Below are 19,822 nucleotides of genomic sequence, written 5' to 3' on the forward strand. Positions count from 1 at the left end.
AAGCATAGCATTTCAGAATTGTAAAGGAACCTCAACAAATATTCAATCCAATCCATATCCATCATTACATACCTGACACTTACTAGAATTTACTCATCCTCAGCTTGAAATCTTCACAAGTTGGGGAAGCCACCAGCTCTCAAGGCAACTCATTCTGTTCATGGATGGTTCTATTACTTAGCATTTGTGTTCCTGATATTAACCCTAAAAATGTACATTTTTGCAACTTCTCTCCATTTCTCTTAGTTCTATCCCATAAGCTGAAGAGCAACCTTAATTCTTCTTCCACAAGACTGTCCTTCAAAAATTTAAGAGGTAAGGATAAACATCTCCACTTCCTTTAATTGATTTTCATATGTCATGGACTCAAGGCCCTTCCTCATCCTGTTTGCCATCCTACCATAATTCTGGGGCAACCACAAATGAACTAAATAGTACAGGAGAAGTCTGATCAGGTTAGAGTACGGAGGTAATTTTACCTCATCAGTTTTGGAAGCTATGCTACTCTGAATCAGATCCAAAATTACACTAGCTTTTTGGTTGCCAAATAACAGCACTGCCTCAAATTCAGCTTAGAGCTCATTAAGATTCCTACACCTTTTCAGACAAAATGCTATCTAACCATATTTCCCTCAACTTATGTTTGTGAAACTAATTTTTTGTATCTAAGCATAAAAATTTACATTCATTCTTACTGAATTTCATCTTATTAATATATTCTGTCCCATGCTCTGACTTATTAAGACTTTCCATTTCCTCCATTTAGAGAGGCTTGGATAATTTTAATTGAATAAGAGATAAAGATTCAGGAGAACCATAAAATTTTATGAAAGACTGAAGGATGTGAGTCAAAGTGTAATAAAAGGAACAGGAAAAGTGATTGAACCTGCAATTCCATTGGCCCAGTGAATTTTCAGGTAAAGAAACTCTCTCTAGCAATGGAGAGGAGTTCTCTGGAACTTACATTCTTATAGAGGCTAAGGATAGAGCAGTAGTGTCAAACAGATCCCCTCAGTACTGAGTTTTCTGGGCAGCTTTTAGGGAGTTTAAAACCTCTGGCCTAGGGTCAGGTGAGATAACTTACCCAGGGTTTCTCGGTCAAGATGTGTCCATGGCAACACTTGAATCCAGATCTTCCTGGATTTGAGGCCAGTTTTATCCATGACACCATACTGATTCTCTACTGTGAGACATTCTTTAAAAAGTACAAGCTCCGCCTTACCTTTCCTGTGGCTATTTAGAATGTAATTTTACATTCAAATGCTAAAATATGGGAAATTTTTCCTCTGTTTTTGTTATATATTTATAAATACATATTTACGAATGATTGAACCCAACTTTGTTATACTGGACATAAAAACCATAGCCCATTTTTAGGATTAAAAAGACTACAATATTCATCTCCCCACTTCTCAGGAACCCAAAAATATTCTTAACAAGAAAAGATGGAAATAGTGATTTTTAAATTCCAATTTAGGGAGGGGTGGTTAGAAGGGAGGAAAGAAGTAGTAATTGAGGGAATGTGGAGGGAAGCAGTGGTCAAAAGCAAAATTCTCTTGAGGAGTGGAAGGGACAAATAAAAACATAAATGGGGGGGAAATGGGATGGAAAAAAGACACAGATAGTAATCATAACTGTGAATGTGAATGGAATGAACTCTCCCATAAAAGGGAGGCAGATAGTAGAATGGATTAGAAATCAAAATCCTACAATATGTACTTTACAAGAAACACATTTGAAAAGTAGGATACACACAATGTAAAGGTAAAAGGCTGGAGTAGAATATACTATGCTTCAGCAGAAGCAAAAAAAAAAGCAGGGGTAGCAATCTTACTCTCAGACAAAGCAAAAGCAAAGATAGATCTAATTTTAAAAGCTAAGAAAAGAAATTATAACTTGCTAAAAGGCACCATAGACAATGAAGTAATATCATTACTTAACATGTATGTGCCAAGTGGTATAGCATCCAGATCCTTAGAGGAGAAGTTAAGGGAGCTACAGGAAAAAAGACACAGCAAAACTATACTAATGGGGGACCTTAACCTCTCCCTCTCTGAACATGATAAATGTAATCTTGATAAATCAAGATAAAGAAGAAAGACGTTAAGGAGGTGAATAGAATTTTAGAAAAGATAGATATGATAGACTCTGGAGAAAACTGAATGGGGATAGAAAGGAATATATTTTTTTTCTCAGCAGTACATGGCACATAGTCAAAATTTGCCCATGTACTGGGACAAAAAACCTCACAATTCAATGCAAAAAGGCAGAAATACTCAATGCTTTTCAGATCATGATGCAATAAAAATTATTTGTAACAAAGGACAATGAAAAGTCAGACTGAGAATTAATTAGAAACTAAATAATCTAATCTTAAAGAATGAGTGAATAAAAGAACAAATCATAGAAACAATCAAAAACTTCATTCAAGAGTATAACAATAATGAGACAACATACCAAAATTTATGGGATGCAGCAAAACCAATTCTTAGGGGAAGTTTTATACCTCTGAATGCTTACATGAATAAAATAGAGAAAAAAGAGATCAATGAATTGGGTGTGCAACTGAAAATGATAGAAAAAAAAAACAAATTGAAAATCCCCAATTAAAGAGCAAAGTAGAAATACTGAAAACCAAAGAAGAGATTAATAAAATTGAAATCTAGAAAACTATTGAACTAATAAATAAAACTAAGAACTAGTTTTATGAAAAAACCAATAAAAGCGATAAACTTTTGGTCAATTTGATTTAAAAAAAGAATAAAATCAAGTTACCAGTATCAAAAATGAAAAGGGTGAATTCACTTCCAAGGAAGGAAGAGGAAAAGTAAAGAGGAAATTAAAACAATAATTAGAAATTCTTTTGCCCAATTGTATGCCCATAAATTTGACAATCTTAGGGAAATGGATGAATATTTACAAAATATAAACTGGCCATGTTATCAGAAGAGGAAGTAAAGTACCTAAAAAACACCATTTAAAAAAAAAGAATTTGAGCAAGCCATCAACGAACTCCCTAGGCAACAAATTTCCAGGCTTAAATGGATTTACATGTGAAGTCTATCAAACATTTAAAGAAGTATTAGTTCCCGTACTTAATAGAATATTTGGGAAAATAGGTGAAGGAGTCCTACCAAATTCTTTTTATGACACAAATATGGTACTAACACCTAAACCAGGAAGAGTCAAAAAACAGAAAGAAAATTACAGACCAATTTCCCTAATGAATATTGATGCAAACATTTTAAATAAAACATTAGCAAAAACATTACAGCAACTTATCATGAGAATAATACACTATGAAAAGGTAGGATTTATTCCAGGAAGGCAAGGCTGGTTCAATATCAGGAAAACTATCAGCATAAATTACCATATCCATAATAAATCCAGCAGAAACCATATGAATATCTGAATAGATGCAGAAAAAGCTTTTGAAAAAATACAACACCCATTCCTATTTAAAACACTAGAAACCATAGGAATAAACAGAGCCTTCATTAAAATCATAAGTAGCATCTACCTAAAATCATAAGCAAGCATTATACGTGATGGGATAAGGTAGATGCGTTTACAATAAGATCAGGGGTGAAACAATGATGTCCATTATCACACCTATTATTCAATTAGGTACTAGAAACGTTAGCTTTAGCATTAAGAAAAAGAAATTGAAGGAAGTAGAATAAGCAAAGAAGAAACTAAATTATCACTCTGTGCAAATCATATGATTTACTTAGAGAATCCCAGAGAATCAAGTAAAAATGCTTGAAGTAATATCTAATATTAGCAAAGTTTCAGGGTATAAAATAAACCCACATAAATCCATGGCATTCCAATATAATATTAACAAAGCCCAACAGCAAAATATAGAGAAATTCCATTTAAAGTTACTGTAGACACTATAAAATATTTGGGAGTCTACCTGCCAAGACAAACTCAGGACCTATATGAACTAAATTACAAAACACTTTTCACGCAAATAAAGTCAGACCTAAATAAATTGAAAAACATCAGTTGGTCATGGTTAGGCCAAGCTAATATAACACAAATGACAATTTTACCTAAATTAATTTACTTATTCAGTGCCATACCAATTGAACTACTAAAAAATTATTTTACAGAGCTGGATAAAATAACAACAATATTCATCTGGAAGAACAAAAGGTCCAGAATATCAAGAGGACCAATGAAAAGAAATGGCAGGGAAGGTGGCCTAGCCATAGCAGATATTAAACTGTATTATAAAGCAGCAGTCAACAAAACTACTTGGTACTGGCTAAGAAATAGAGTGGTGGATCACTGGAATAAGTCAGGTACACAAGACACAGTAGTCAATGATTACAGCAATCTACTCTCAGATAAACCCAAAGGGTACAGCTTCTATTTTAAGAATTCAATATTTCACAGAAACTGCTGGGAAAACTGGAAAATAATACGGCAGAAACCAGGCATGGACCAATATCTTACACCATATACCAAAATAAAGTCAAAATGCGTTCATGATTTAGGAATAAAGGCTGATACTATAAGCAATTTGGGAGAGCAAGGAATAATTTACCTGATTTATGGAGAAGGGAAAAATTTATGACCAAACAAGAAATAGCATTACAAAATGCAAGATGGCTAATTTTGATTATGTCAAATTGAAAAGTTTTTGTACAAACCACGCCAATGCAACAAAGATTAGGAGGGAAGCAAAAAATTGAAAAAGAATTTTTACAACCAGTATCTCTGACAAAGGCCTCATCTCTAAAATATACAGGGAACTGAGTTAAATTTATAAGAATACAAGTCATTCCACAATTGATAAGTGGTCAAAGGATATGAACAGGCAGTTTTTAAAAAGAAGAAATTAGATATCTATAGGCATATGAAAAAATGCTCTAAATCACTTCTGATTAGAGAAATGCAAACCAAAACAACTCTTTGATACCACATCTCTCCTGTCAGATTGGCCAACAAGACAAAACAAGGAAATCATAAATGCTAGAGAGGACATGAGAAAATTAGAACACTGTTACATAGTTGGTAGAGTTGTGAACTGATCCAGCCATCCTGGAGAACAATTTGGAATTATGCCCAAAGGGCTATAAAGATGTCCATACCCTTTAACTCAGTAATACCACTTCTAATGCTATAGCCCAAAAAGATCACAGAAGTGGGAAATGGACCCATATATAGAAAAATATTTATAGCAGCACTTTTTGTAGTGGCAATGAACTGGAAATCAAAGGGAGGCCCATCAATTGGGGAATGGGTGAACAAGCTGTGGTATATGAAGGTAATGGACTACTATGGTGCTACAGGAAATGGGGAGCAGACAGACTTCATAATAACCTGGAAAGACCTATGTGATCTGATGCTGAGTGAAGGGAGCAGAACCAAGAGAACATTATACACGATTACAGACGCACGGTATCTGTGATAACTAACTTTGATAGGCTTGGCTCTTCTCAGCAATACAACGTTCAAACACAGCTCCAAAAGAATTATGATGGAAAAAGCTATCCACATCCAGAGAAAGAATTATGGAGTCTGAATGTAGATTTAGGCAAACTATTTGCTCTCTCTTTTTTTCCTTTTTTCTTCTTTTTTGGTTTTGTTTCTTCTTTCTCATGATTCATTCCATTGCTTATAATTCTTCTTACAACTTGACTATTGTGTAAATAATTTTAATGTGAAGGTATATGGAGAACCTGTATCAGATTACATACCGTCTTGGGAGGAGGGGGTAAGGGGAAGGAGCAGGAGGTGGAGAAAATTTCGAACTCAGAAATTTGTGCAACTGAGTGTTGTAAACTAAAAATAAGAAATAAATTTTAAAAAAGGAGAAAATAAATTCCAATTTACCTGTTTCAAATTATTTTTTGCTGTTCTCAGTTCAAGGTCCAGAGTTCTGAGGGTGAATTCAAGTTGCTGTTTTAGGTCCACTTCTTTACTACATTGTTCTTCTTTTCTTCTTAACTGTTCTCTAATTTTTTGAAATAGCATTTCTGCAGTCACTCGCTTTTCTTCCTCTTGCTTCAGTGTAAACCTAGATTAAAATAGCATTTTTAAAAAATGACAGTTCAGGAGAAACGAGGAATATAATGTCATTTAAATATACTCATCTGGATGTCTGAAGGAAAAGAACATTAATTGGGGGGAAACTGGATCCAAGTAGGGAACTCACTGTTAAGGAACTCCCTCTACTAATACAGATTGTTCCCTGCCCTGCAATTTTGAGCCTTAGAGAGTTACCTGTGGCACTGAGAATTAACATAAATCACACAGGTGCACAAAGTCAGGATGTGTCAGAAATGAGACATAAACATTTCTCTATCCAGGCTACTCCAGGGCATTAAACTTCTATCAAAAATATATCACATAGTTGTTTGGGTGCTTTGGCTTTTTGTATTCAATGGAAATTCCATAAATTGGATAATGGGACATGTATGTACACACACACACACACACACACACACATCTATTTCCCTCCTTCCCTGCCTGCCTTCTTGGCTTTAAACTTTTACTGACCTGTACTGCAGAAGACCTAGAAGAAATGACTTCTTCAAAATTTCTATATTTAGATGCATTTGAATGACTCAGGTAAAAAGTGGAGAGGGGGAAGTAGATAAAATTCCTCACTAAAATCAGGTGTGGGGAATGATTTCTGCATTTCGTTCTTCCATTTTCCCATTACTATTTATTACTCAGAGTTGATTTTTTACTTCATTTTGCAAAATTAAATCGCAAGTAATAGTGCCACAGTTTTGAAAATTCACTAAAAATGCATCTCTCATAGATGTCCGTAGAGTAAGAAGGAATAAGTAGGGCTCATTAATAATGTTATTTTAAAGATGTGTCATTGTTGACTTCCTAACCTCAAATCCTCTTTCACATTGCTTCAAGGTAAGATAAATGCTTTCAAGTCTTTATTTAAGCTCATGAGTTCCATACCTGAGGCTATGGAATTCTATGTCCCATTCTACTTTTTGAAGCTCCAACTGAAATTTCATTTCTCTTGTTTCTGATAATTTTTCCTGCAGTCCAGTAATCTTGTTTTGTAAACTCTTAACTTTTCTGGTGAGTAGTGTACAATGTCCTTTCTTAAGTTCTATTGATCGATCATATCTAAGAACTGCATCCTCAATTTTCAAAAGGCTAATAGGATCTGTACAGAGAAAAACACAATAAAAATATGAGTATTTTCAAATCAGCAGATTTTTAAGTTCTATTGATTGCTCATATCTAAGAACTGCATCCTCAATTTTCAAAAGGCTAATAGGATCCGTACAGAGAAAAACACCAAGTAAATAAAAACATGAGTATTTTAAAATCTGCAGGACAGTAGCAGTATACTTAGAATTCAGATACTCTGGCAATGACAAAATAATTTTATATAAACCTAAGAATATGTCAAAATATTATTCTGTCAAAAGATTAACAGTGAATTTGAAAGTAATCAATTTCCCTCTGGGCATTTTGGACAATTAAAAAGAATTTCTAAGTTACACATTACTTTATAAAACACCATTTGAAACCTTAGAATTCTTTACAATATGAAAAAAATGTGTGAAAAGTAAACATTCTGATGTGCACTCTGAATGGGACAAATAAAATTAATTAAATGGATTATATGCTTAATATCTAAATATTATAAATATGAAGAATTATTTTATAACTATCATAAATATGTTTTACTTTAGTTATATGTAAACACTGTTTCTTCTCTAGAAACATAAATAATTTGTAACATTCATACAATAACATCAATCTTCATTTATTCATTGGCCAGACTTCTGGTAACTTTACACAAAATATAGATGAAACAGCAGAAGAAAGTGAAAAAATCTTCAGAGCATTAAGAAAAATAGCTGCGACAAACACTAGGCACTTTATTTGGAAGAGAGATACATACCGAAATTTAGATCTAATCCAGAGTAAGAAATACGTGTTATATCAAGTTACAGATTCAACTGATTTGATTATTAGGTTTTCCTTGGCAACTTGCAATTCTTCAAATATTTTTGTGTTTAGCAGAATTGAAACACCAAGGACAAAACACAAATGCTAATGGTAAACACAATGGTTGTACCAGGAAGTGAAACTGATAGTAAGGGGAATGATAGGCTCAAAGATTCAAAGCAAAAGGAGAAAATGAGGCACAGAGAAGTTAAAGGACTAGTTAAAATTCACACAATTATAGTAGGTGTATATGGCAGAATTTGAACCTAGCTTATTCATGGCATCATGTTCAGTACACTATTCCATCTGCCATGCTGACAGAAGAATTATGAAAACTAGGCAGAACATTTGCAAGATTGTTGACATTTTTAGCCATTTTTTTGATTGATTTTAATATTTTGGCTATTCTTACCACGAAAGAGATCACTGCCTGATATCTTTATACATCTAGTCACGTCAATCTCTTCAATGGTTCTCTATTATCAACCAAACAAAATTCATACACCTTATCCTGGCATGCAATATTAATAGCACACATTATGTAATATAACATATAGGCTTAAAAACACATTCTTCCACAATTGAAACTGAAGTTCCAAATTTAAGGGATTTGACTATAGACAAAATCTAGGACCTCTACAAATTTGTAATCCCTTACCTTTCCATTTTTACTTCTTACTGCTATATACTGTCCAGTAAAACTGGATTTTTCACTGTCATTTTCCTGCCTCTTTACTCTGAGTTTCCATGCTTGAAATGTTCACTTCATTCCCCCTATGCCCCCATGATCTATCCCGACTCAATTCAAGCCTATCCTTTAAAACTCAACTCAAATGGTACCTTCACATACAGGTTACTGATTCTTGATAGTTAATGTTCTTTCCTACATTGAACTTCATGTAGCAATATGACTGTGCTCCTCAAGAATTTCATATATATATATATATAAGAGTTATCTATGTGGGCTATATCCACCTGTTAGACTGCACCCTCAATGAGAAAACTTATCTAAACTTCATGTATTTAGCACACAGTAGATATTTAGTAGTTCTTTTTGAATGGAAACTAATAGAAGGTTGCTGAAAAATTCATCACCCTGCAGGCAACCCTTTCACCTTGGCCAAGGCCTTCCAGAGATTAGGCTCTAATATCAGATCCTCCAAGAACCCAAAGTCAACACTACTTTATTCTGAGTCAATGGGATAAGACTTCAGTGATATTCTCCTGTATATACCCATATCTTTGGTTTCTGTTTAACACTGGTATTCTGTTAGGAAATTTAAAAATATTCTTACCTTTACAATGAACACTAAGTTGTTCAATCAACAACAAAATATTCTTACAGTTTAAAGGAGGTAAATCATAATCCTCTATAGCTGTGTCAGATAACTGAGTGAGGTCATCAACATCATCTGCATCCATCTGAACTTTGTCCTATAGGATACATAATAGCAGGGTAAAATGATAAAAATATAAAAATAATAACAATGGCTCACATTTATGTCGCACTTTAAGGTTTTCACAACACTTTACTTACATTATCTCATGGCATCCTCACAAACATTTTGTGAAATAAGCATTACTCAAAATTATTTTACAAATGAGGAAACAGGCTAAGAGAGGTTAGGTCACTAGTCCAGGAGCATACAGTTAGTGAGGAGCCCAAGGATGGATTCAAACTCAAATCTTCTTGACTCTATCTACTATGCCAACTAACTACCTAGAAGCTGAATTATTTAAGAACCCTATGAAAATTATCATAAATAGTCACAATATCTCTCACAGATGATAGCCTTCAATTTATATATGGGGAAAATGAGGGGGAATCCAGCAATATCATTAGTTTTCTAGCATTCACAATGGACATATTTCACAAGGAAACTATTTCTAAAAGTACCCATTTTCAGATTAAAGATTCCTATGCTTTTAAATGAAAAAAGGCATCCTATCTGTTCACTGAAATATGTATTATTTTCTAAACCAATTTAAAATGCATTTAAAAGTAAACTAAGTTCTGACAAACTTCCAACAAACTAGAATGAAAAGCACTTTTGCTAAAGTAAAATATCGGAGATTTGAATTTCATTTTTAACATACCTGTTCCAGGTCACTTTTATCAAAACTTTCTTGGCTTTCCTCTGATGATCCTTTAAATTCCAATTATCATGTGAGATTGATATTAATATTTAAGGAAAAAATTATTTTATTTAGAATTACTTTTATTATATAAATGAAATCCCCCCATTAACAGTAATGGCAGTTAGGACAGCTATAATTTATCTAGAGTAATCTACTTTAAAATAAGGAATAAAACAGAAGAAGTTTCCATTTTACTAATAATGCATTTATCTAATTATTTTGTAACCTCAATCTACTGCTACATTTTAAATTTCTTATGACATGCTCATTTCATACCAAGTCATAGGAAGCTGTGAAGTTTGATTTCTATATTTGAGATGAAACTGATACATTTGAAAATTGAAGGTTAACTAAGAGACAATGATCTATGCATGATCACTTTACTAGTTAGACTGGCAGTAACCAAGAAATTGGGTCACTTGTCTTTCTCAATGACATGAGATAGGACCATGAGATAGGATTACCAGCCTTCATAGAGTTTGGGGAAGTAAAAGAGAACAAAGAACAGAGATGGGTAGGTGGGAAAACAAGGAGTAAACAGCATCCTGGAGATGAGAACAAGATGACTGACTGGAAATTGGGAATGAACAGTTAACAACAACCCCTTCCTTCTCTTCTGTGACTAAGAAATATTCATTGCTTGAGTCTACCTGCAGGGTTAGAGACAGTGGATTAGATTTCTTTAGATAACAAGTCAGACAACAATGAAGGACAGCTTGGTGGTATAAAGATACTAGACCAGACTCCCTGGTGTCCACATGCCTCCTTTTAGGGTAACAAATTTCTTTGGCACAAGAATAGAAAAGTGATTAACGACAGAACTGGATTTCTAAATTTATCTCATTGCAAGACAGATTAATTTCTGAACTGAGTTCAGAGACAAAGAATCATGACTTTAGGCAGGGAGAGGACAAAATGAATTTAAAAAAGACAAAATCAATCTGATTATTTCAAAAGACAGAGATAACAAAACCTAAAACTTAATAAGTGAAAACACTGACTAGGCCTGTCTCAAAAGAAGTAGGAAAAATAGTCCTTTTCCTTGATGTATTTTGCATAGGGAAGAAAAACAAAATGAGGTCTGTATTATTAAGTAACTCTATAAGCTACTCTGATTAAGACAAGTAACAAGGTAAAAAGATGTGCAGGTAATACTTCAGGAGTTAATTTGAAATTCACTGTAAAACTTTTAGTTACCTCAGAACTAGACAGAGTATGATTACATGGAGAGAAATTCACAGAGGTGAAAAGATTAACAGATCTTCTAAAGATTAGGAAGAGATAACCATATATGCCATAGGTCAAACAAATCTATTGGAAAAAAACCGATATAAACCTGAATTTGAAACAATTATCTTAATATCTGGAGATTGTAATAACAGTATTAAAAGATATTCCCTGGTATGGTAATTGTATTCCATCCTAAACAATTTCATGAAAACAATTACTGGGAAGCATCAAGTAACCAGGCAATTTAATATTTGGGAAGAGTTATATCAATTATATATAGTTTTAGAGGAGACAGCTATAAATGATCCAAAAATGAGAGGAAAATAAGAAAAACCTTTAGTATATGAATTTTATCAATATAAGCATAATGGTTTTAGGTTTTTAAACACCAAAAGAAAGTCAAGTAGCAAATCACAGTTAATTAGACAAGAGAAGACTAATTTATGGCAGAGTTCTAAGCTACTCCCTTTCAATGCTTGTGGAATATGTCACACTGGTTAAAGGAGAAACTCAAAATATCTCTTTAAAAAACACTTCCTAGACGCTAGGCTGCATAAGAAAAGAAACAAGAAAAAAATTTTGTCAGTCACATGACTTTTATCAGTTAATTTGCTTACCTAATCTAAGAATGATTGGAATGTAACAAATTGAGCAAATAAGTTACCTATGGAAAATTCAGAAGGTTAACTCTACCTGCTTCTTCAGTACCTTCTTTACCTTCCTCTCTTTTTAGAGAGAGCTGTAGTTCACACTGCTCCTCCGGGGCTGGTTTTTCTCCTAGAATCACAACCCTAAACCCAGTCTCAGGGCCACTTCCAGCTCCAGCTGCTTCAGTTTCCTTTGAAGGACTCCTTCCAAAATCTGTGGATCCTGACTGGTCTTTGGTCACTAGCAGTGATTGGCAAGGATAATCTCCATGAAAATTCAAATGCTTGGAACTTCTGTGACTCTCATTTTTCACAGAAGTACTGGTAGAATCCCAATGAGATGCATCTGAAAAGGAAACATTGGAATCAAATAATCAAGAAAATAGTCCAAAAAAAGCATACGAAATTGTTTACTACACTAAATTATAAATGTAGGTTTATTATACACCAGTTTACAAATATATTAAGAAACTGAAAGAAGTTTTAAAGTAAATATTTCCAAAACAGCACCAAGCACAGTGCTTTACCTCTTATTTATTCAATAAGCATCAGGAAAATAAGCATGAAAACTAACTTCGGTGTATATGTTTTTACTCACTCAACTTGGCTAAAAAAGACACTAATTATCCTCTTACTGCATACAGAAAGGATAAACATATTGCCTAATATGTCTTTAAGCTTAGCATTCATTTTTTTCATTCAGGCCCAGAGAATGAAAAAACTCCAATGGGTATAGACAATTGGGAGGCATAGCCTATGCCGCTAGAGGTGAGCAATGCTTATCATCATGCCTATATTCAGTGTGGGCATCATTCAAAGCCTGGCAATAAGATAAAGGGTTTTTGTTACTTTTTGCCTCAGAAATGAATGAAGAAGATTATATATAACAAGGTGGGGAGGGCAAGTGGCCTCAACCTGTATCATTTTCCAGAGCAAATAAACTATAGTCTAGAACAATGAACTCAGCAGTCCTTGGGGTAAGTGAATATTTACTTATAATCCTGTTTGTTACTATTAAACATTTGTTCTATGTTTTCCTTTACAAAAAGTTCAAACAGAACAATGGCTGTTGTGTCGAAGTTTAGTAAACCTTGGGATGGACTACAGTATCATGTATGTAGCAGTAGGTGCTCTGCAAGATTAGTTGATAATGTTGATAAAAAATACATCTTTAAAAGAAAGTAACAAATCAATATATTAGGAAATAATTGTCAGGAAAACATGTACAATCCAGGAAAGATTCCTGGAGTTTTCACCTGAAAATGTTTCTGAAGAAAGACAGAGATTTCAACAGATGGCCTGAATGGACACATGGATAAAACACAGGGCAGGAAAAAATACAGAATAAATAATAGAATAGTTTGGCTGAAAAGAGGGAGAATAAGAGCAGGATGAATTAAGGCTGGTTAGAGTCCTACTGTCAAGGGCCTTAGAATCCAGCACTCCTTCATCTCCTACACATTTGCTGGCATGTGAATTTTTCTGCTAAACTATTCGAAATTTTTTAACTTTGTACTTTATCCTATGGCCACCTCATTTTTACATCCTTAGACTACCGAACTAGATGCGAACAGGCAGGAAGGTTAAGGCAAAAGTTGCCAAGAATGAAGAGAACAAAAACCATAATCTATTCTTGAGTACATGAATTTGGGGAGGCAAACATGTGTACGTGTAAAAGTAAGTAATAAGAACTTGCAGTACAGACTGAGGCCCTCATACCCTCTCTAACAATTTATGAAAGCAAAGGAGGCTTTGGTTGCTTTCTCTTCCTGGTTCCAATGCAGACATTCTACTATCTACATTTCTGACTTCCTGTTGCCTACTCTTGTTCTTCTGTCATGAGGCTATGGAATCTCTTGTCCAATGTTGCAAGTGTCTGAACATTAATGGCCTTTAATAAGCTGATGCATAAAATTTTCAAAAATGACGTTTATGACATATTTTCTTCAGTTTTCATTTTTTCTGATAGACACAGAGAATAGATAACCATAAGTGTCAGAGCCAGGCAGATAAGAGAGAACAGTGAAGTTTGAGAGGCAGCAACTTTGATTTGGCTGTGTGATTATTAACGAATCACTTACCCTTTCAGTGCTCTAGTCAATTCTCTGAGACCCTAAGTTTCAGAGAAAGTGCTGCCCTGCACTGATCGAGGGAATTAATTCATGTCAATGGAATTACAAGTCCACTCTCTATCACCAAAAAGAACTGTGTGACATGGGCTTGTATCAGAGGGAAGATATCTGTATAACCAACTCATTAAACTGAAATCAAGCTCATTCTGTTTCCTAAACTATCCATAAGAATAGAAGAGTGATTAATAAGAGAACTGGATTTCTAAATTGAAATTATTATAGGACAGTTGAATTTTTGAACTAAGTTTAGAGACAAAGAATCATGACTTAGGCACTGAGAGGATAAAATGAATTTTAAAAAGATAAAATCAATCTGATTATTTCGAAAGACAGAGAAAACAAAGCACAAATCTTAATATGTGAAACCACAGTCCAGTACTGTCTCAAAAGAATCAGGAAAAAAGGTCCTCTTCCTTGATGCCAAGTTGCATAGGGAAATAAATGTAAATGAGTTCTGTATCATTAAGTAACTCTATGAGCTTTGCAAATTAAGCCATGAAAACATGAAAGCAACATATGCAGATAATACTCCCTCAGTTAATTTGAAAATCACTGCAAAAGTTTGGTTATTTCAGAGCTAGACAGTGTATGATTACATGGAGAGAAATTCACAGAGGTGAAAAGATTAACAGATCTTGTAATGATTAGGAATGATAATGCTATGACACAGGTCAAACAAATCTATTGAAAAAAACTGATATAAACCTGAATATGACACAATTATCTTATATTTATGGAGATTCTAGTGATAGTATTAAAAGATATTCCCTGATATGGTAATTGTGTTCCATCCTAACCAATTTCATGGAAACAATTACTGGGAAGCATCAAGTAACCAGGCAATTTAATATTTGGGAAAAGTTACATCAATTATATATAGCTTTGGGGAAGATAGCTATAAATAATCCAAAATGGAGAAAAAAGAAATAACATTCATGCGGATTTTATATGTGAATATAAATCTATATAAGCAAAATGGTTTGGGGTTTTTAAACACCAAAAGAAAGTCAAGTGGCAAATCACAGTTAATTAGACAAGAGAAGACTAATTTATGGCAGAGTTCTAAGCTAATCCCTTTCAACACTTGTGGAATATGTCACACTGGTTAAAGGAGAAAATCAAAATACCTTTTTAAAAACACTTCTTAGACTCTAGGATGCATAAGAAGAGAAGGAACAAGAAAGGCATTTTGTCATCACATGACTTTTATCAGTTAATTTGCTTACCTAATCTAAGAATGATTGGAATGTAACACATTGAGCAAATATATTACCTATAGAAAATTCAGAAGGTTAACTCTACCTGCTTCTTCAGTACCTTCTTTACCTTCCTCTCTTTTTAGAGAGAGCTGTAGTTCACACTGCTTCTGGGGGGCTGGTTTTTCTTCTAGAATCACAACCCTAAACCCATTCTCAGGGCCACTTCCAGCTCCAGCTGCTGCATCTTCCTTTGAAGGAATCCTTTCAAAATCTGTGGATCCTGACTGATCTTCAGTCACAGGCAATGACTGGCAAGAATAATCTCCATGAAAATTCAAATGCTTGGAACTTCTGTGACTCTCATTTTTTGCAGAAGTACTGGTAGAATCCCAATCAGATGCATCTGAAATGGAAACATTGGAATCAAACAGTCAGGACAATAGTTAGTCCAAAAAAGTCTTAAGAAATTGTTTCCTAGACTAAATTATAAACGCAGGTTTACTATGCACCAGTCTACAAATGTACTAAGAAACAGAAAGAAGTTTTTTAAAAATTAATTATTTAATATATTTACTTTTCAGCATTGATTTTCACAAGAGTTTGAATTACAAATTTTCTCCCCATTTCACCTTCCTGCTCACTCCAAAATGGCATATACTCTGGTTACCATGTTCCCCAGTCAGCCCTCCCTTCTGTCACCCCACTCCCTCACATTCCCTTTCCCTTACTTTCTTGTAGGGCAACATACATTTCTACGTCCCATTGCCTGTGTATCTTATTTCCTAGTTGCATGCAAAAACTTTTTTTTAATATCTGTTTTTAAAACTTTGAGTTCCAAATTCTCTCCCCTCTTCCCTTCCCACCCACCCTCCCTAAGAAGGCAACCAATTCAACATAGGCCACACGTGTATCATTTTAAAAACCCTTCCACAATACTCATGTTGTGAAAGACTAACTATATTTTGCTCCTTCCTAACCTATGCCACTTTATTCAGTTTTCTCCCTTGGCCCTGTCCCTTTTGAAAGTGTTTGTTTTTGATTAGCTCATCCCCCTATCTGCCCTCCTTATATTGTCCCCCCTTTTCTATCTTATTCCTCCTTCTTTCCTGTGGGGTAAGATACCCAATTGAGGGTGTATGTTATTCCCTCCTCAGGTCAAATCCGATGACAGCAAGAGTCACTCATTCCCCCTCACCTACCCCCTCCTCCTTCCTACAGACTGCTTTTCTTGCCACTTTTATGCAAGATAATTTACCCCATTCTATCTTTCCCTTTCTCCCTCTTTCAATATATTCCTCTCTCATCCCTTAATTTGATTTTATTATTTAGATATCATCCCTTCATATTCAACTCACCCTGTGCCCTCTGTGTGTGTGTGTGTGTGTCTATATATATATATATATATATATATATATATATATATATATATATATATATATAATATAGACATACATATACACATACACATATACATATGTATATTCCCTTCAGCTACCCTAATACTGAATTCTCATGAATTATACACATCATCTTTCCAGTAGGAATGTAAACAAAACAGTTCAGCTTTAGTAAGTCCCTTATGCTTTCTCTTTCTTTTCTACCTTTTCGTGCTTCTCTTGATTCTTGTGTTTAAAAGTCAAATTTCTATTCAGCTCTGGTCTTTTCACTGAGAAAGCTTGAAAGTCCTCTATTTATTGAAAATCCATATTTTGCCTTGAAGCATGATACTCAGTTTTGCTGGGTAGGTAATTCTTGGTTTAATCCTAGCACCATTTACCTCCAGAATATCATATTCCAAGCCCTTCAATCCCTTAATGTAGAAGCTGCTAGATCTTGGATTGTCTTGATTGTGTTTCTGCAATACTCAAGTTGTTTCTTTCTGCTGCTTGCAATATTTTCTCCTTGATCTGGAGCTCTGTAATTTGGCAACAATGTTCTAGGAGTTTTCTTTTGGGGATCTTTTTGAGGAAGCAATCGGTGGAGTCTTTCAATTTCTATTTTACCCTCTGGCTCTAGAATAACAGGGCAGTTCTCCTGGATAATTCTTGAAAGATGATATCTAGGCTCTTTTTTTTTTGATCATGGTTTTCAGGAAGTCCATAATTTTTAAATTATCTCTCCTGGATCTATTTTCCAGGTCAGTGGTTTTCCAATAAGATATATCACACTGTCTTCCACTTTTGCATTCCTTTGGTTCTGTTTTATAATATCTTGATTTCTCATAAATTCACTAGCTTCCACATGCTCCATCTAATTTTTAAGGTAGTATTTCTTCAGTGGTCTTTTGGACCTCTTTTTTCCATTTGGCTAATTCTGCCTTTCAAGGCATTCTTCTCCTATTGGCTTTTTGGAGCCCTTTTGCCATTTGAGTTAGTCTATTTTTAAAGTGTTGTTTTTTCTGTATTTTTGGGTATCCTTTAGCAAGTCATTGACTTGTTTTTCATGCATCACTCTCATTCTCTTCCTAATTTTTCCTCTACTTCTCTAACTTGCTTTTTCCAAATCCTTTTGAGCTCTTCCATGGCTTGAGACCAGTTCATGCTTTACTTGGAGGCTTTTGATGTAAGCTCTTTGCCTTTGTTGACTTCTTCTGGTTGTATGTTTGGTCTTCTTTGTCACCAAAAAAATATTCCAAAGTCTGAGTTTGAATCTGAGTCTGTTTCAAGGCCTGGCCATGTTCCCAGCCAACTACTTGACCCTTGAATTTTTCATCGGGCTATAACTGCTTGTAGAGTAAAGAGTACTTTGTTGCAAGCTTGAGGGGATGGGCTGTTATTTTCAGAGGCATTTCTATACAGCCAGCTCTGCCACACCAGCACTCCTCCTCCCCCAAGTACTGCCAACCAGGACTGGACTCAGATCTTAAGCAGGCTCTGCACTCAAGTTCTGATCTGCCACTTAATTTCTCCCACCAGGTAGGCCTAGGGCTAGAAGTAACTGCAGCTGTATTTCTGTAGCTGCACCACCCCTGCTGCCTCTGGGCAGTGACAAAACCTTGAACTCTGTTCACTCTGTCCTCCGCAGCTTTTCCTACTTCCTTCTCTGTTGTCTTTGGTGTTTGTGGGTTGAGAATTCTGGTACACTGCCACAGCTCACTGACTCAGGGTGCTAGGGCCTGCTCTGCCCGGCTCCCACTCTGGTTGGTCCGGGGGCAGCCCACGCTGTTCTCTGCTGCCTCCGCTCCCACCTCAGTGCACTATAGACCTTACTCACTGATCATCCAGGCAAGTCCTGTGCTGGAGCCCTGCTTCGCCCTGCTATTTTGCGGGGTTCTGCAGTTCTAGAATTTGTTCAGAGCCATTTTTATAGGTGTTGGAGGGACCTGGGGGGGAGCTAACACAAGTCTCACTCTCCAGCCGCCATCGTGACTCCACTTCTTGAAAGAAGTTTTAAAGTATTCCCAAACAGCACCAGCACAATGCTTACCTCTTATTTATTCGATAAGCATCAGTAATATAAGCTTGATACTAACTTCTGTGTATATTTTACTCACTCAACTTGGCTAAAAATGACATTGATTAATCTCTTACTGCATACAGAAGGGATAAACAGATTGCCTAATATGTCTCTAAGCTTAGCATTCATTTTTTTTACCTTTTTATTTAGTATATTTAGTTTTCAGCATTGATTTCACAAGAGTTTGAATTACAAATTTATCCCATTTCTACCCTCCCCCCTCACTCCAAGATGGCATATATTCTGGTTGCCCTGTTCCCCAGTCAAGCCCTCCCTTCTATCACCCCAATCCCCTCCCATCCCCTTTTTCCCTTCCTTTCTTGTAGGGCAAGAAAATTTCTACCCCCCATTGCCTGTGTATCTTATTTCTAGTTGCATGCAAAAACTTTATTTTTGTTTTTGAACATCTGTTTTTAAAACTTTGAGTTCCAAATTCTCTTCCCTCTTCCCTTCCCACTCACCTCCATAACAAGTCAAGCAATTCAACATAGGCCACATGTCTATCATTATGTATACCCTTTCCACAATACTCATGTTGTGAAAGACTAACTATATATTGCTACTTCCTATCCTATCCCCCTTTATTGAATTTTCTCCCTTGACCATGTCCCCTTTCGAAAGTGTTTGTTTTTGATTACCTCACCCCTTTATGCCCTCCCTTCTATCATCCTCCTGTTTTTTATCTTCTTCCTCCTTTTTTCCTGTGGGGTAAGATACCCAATTGAGTATGTATGGTATTCCCTCCTCAAGTCAAATCTGATGAGAGCAAGATTCACTCATTCCCCCTCAACTGCCTTCTCTTCTCTTCCTACAGAACTGCTTTTTCTTGCCACTTTTATGCAAGATAATTTACCCCATTTATCTCTCCCTATCTCCCTGTCTCAATATATTCCTCTCTCATCCTTTAATTTGATTTTATTTCTTTTAGATATCTTCCCTTCAACTCACCCTGTGCCCGCTCTCTCTCTCTCCCTCTCTCTACATATACACATACATATATACATACATACACACTCATATATACATATATATACACATAAACATACATATACATACCTATACACACATATACATA

General features: G+C 35.1%; 1 protein-coding gene across 1 annotated transcript in view; it reads right to left on the reverse strand.

The window, feature by feature from the left end:
- Nucleotides 1-19,822, reverse strand: part of LOC118851064 (ankyrin repeat domain-containing protein 26-like) — a 107,043-nt gene that overhangs the window by 27,623 nt on the left and 59,598 nt on the right. The window contains exons 15-20 of the mRNA XM_036760634.1: nucleotides 15,395-15,694; nucleotides 12,007-12,306; nucleotides 10,042-10,091; nucleotides 9,240-9,378; nucleotides 6,937-7,150; nucleotides 5,848-6,031 (exon numbers count right to left, since the gene is read on the reverse strand). Coding sequence (XP_036616529.1) covers nucleotides 5,848-6,031; nucleotides 6,937-7,150; nucleotides 9,240-9,378; nucleotides 10,042-10,091; nucleotides 12,007-12,306; nucleotides 15,395-15,694 — 1,187 coding nt within the window. The remainder of the gene's footprint in view (nucleotides 1-5,847; nucleotides 6,032-6,936; nucleotides 7,151-9,239; nucleotides 9,379-10,041; nucleotides 10,092-12,006; nucleotides 12,307-15,394; nucleotides 15,695-19,822) is intronic.

The sequence above is a fragment of the Trichosurus vulpecula genome, chromosome 5 (genome assembly GCF_011100635.1).
Source record: "Trichosurus vulpecula isolate mTriVul1 chromosome 5, mTriVul1.pri, whole genome shotgun sequence".
Taxonomy (NCBI): domain Eukaryota; kingdom Metazoa; phylum Chordata; class Mammalia; order Diprotodontia; family Phalangeridae; genus Trichosurus; species Trichosurus vulpecula.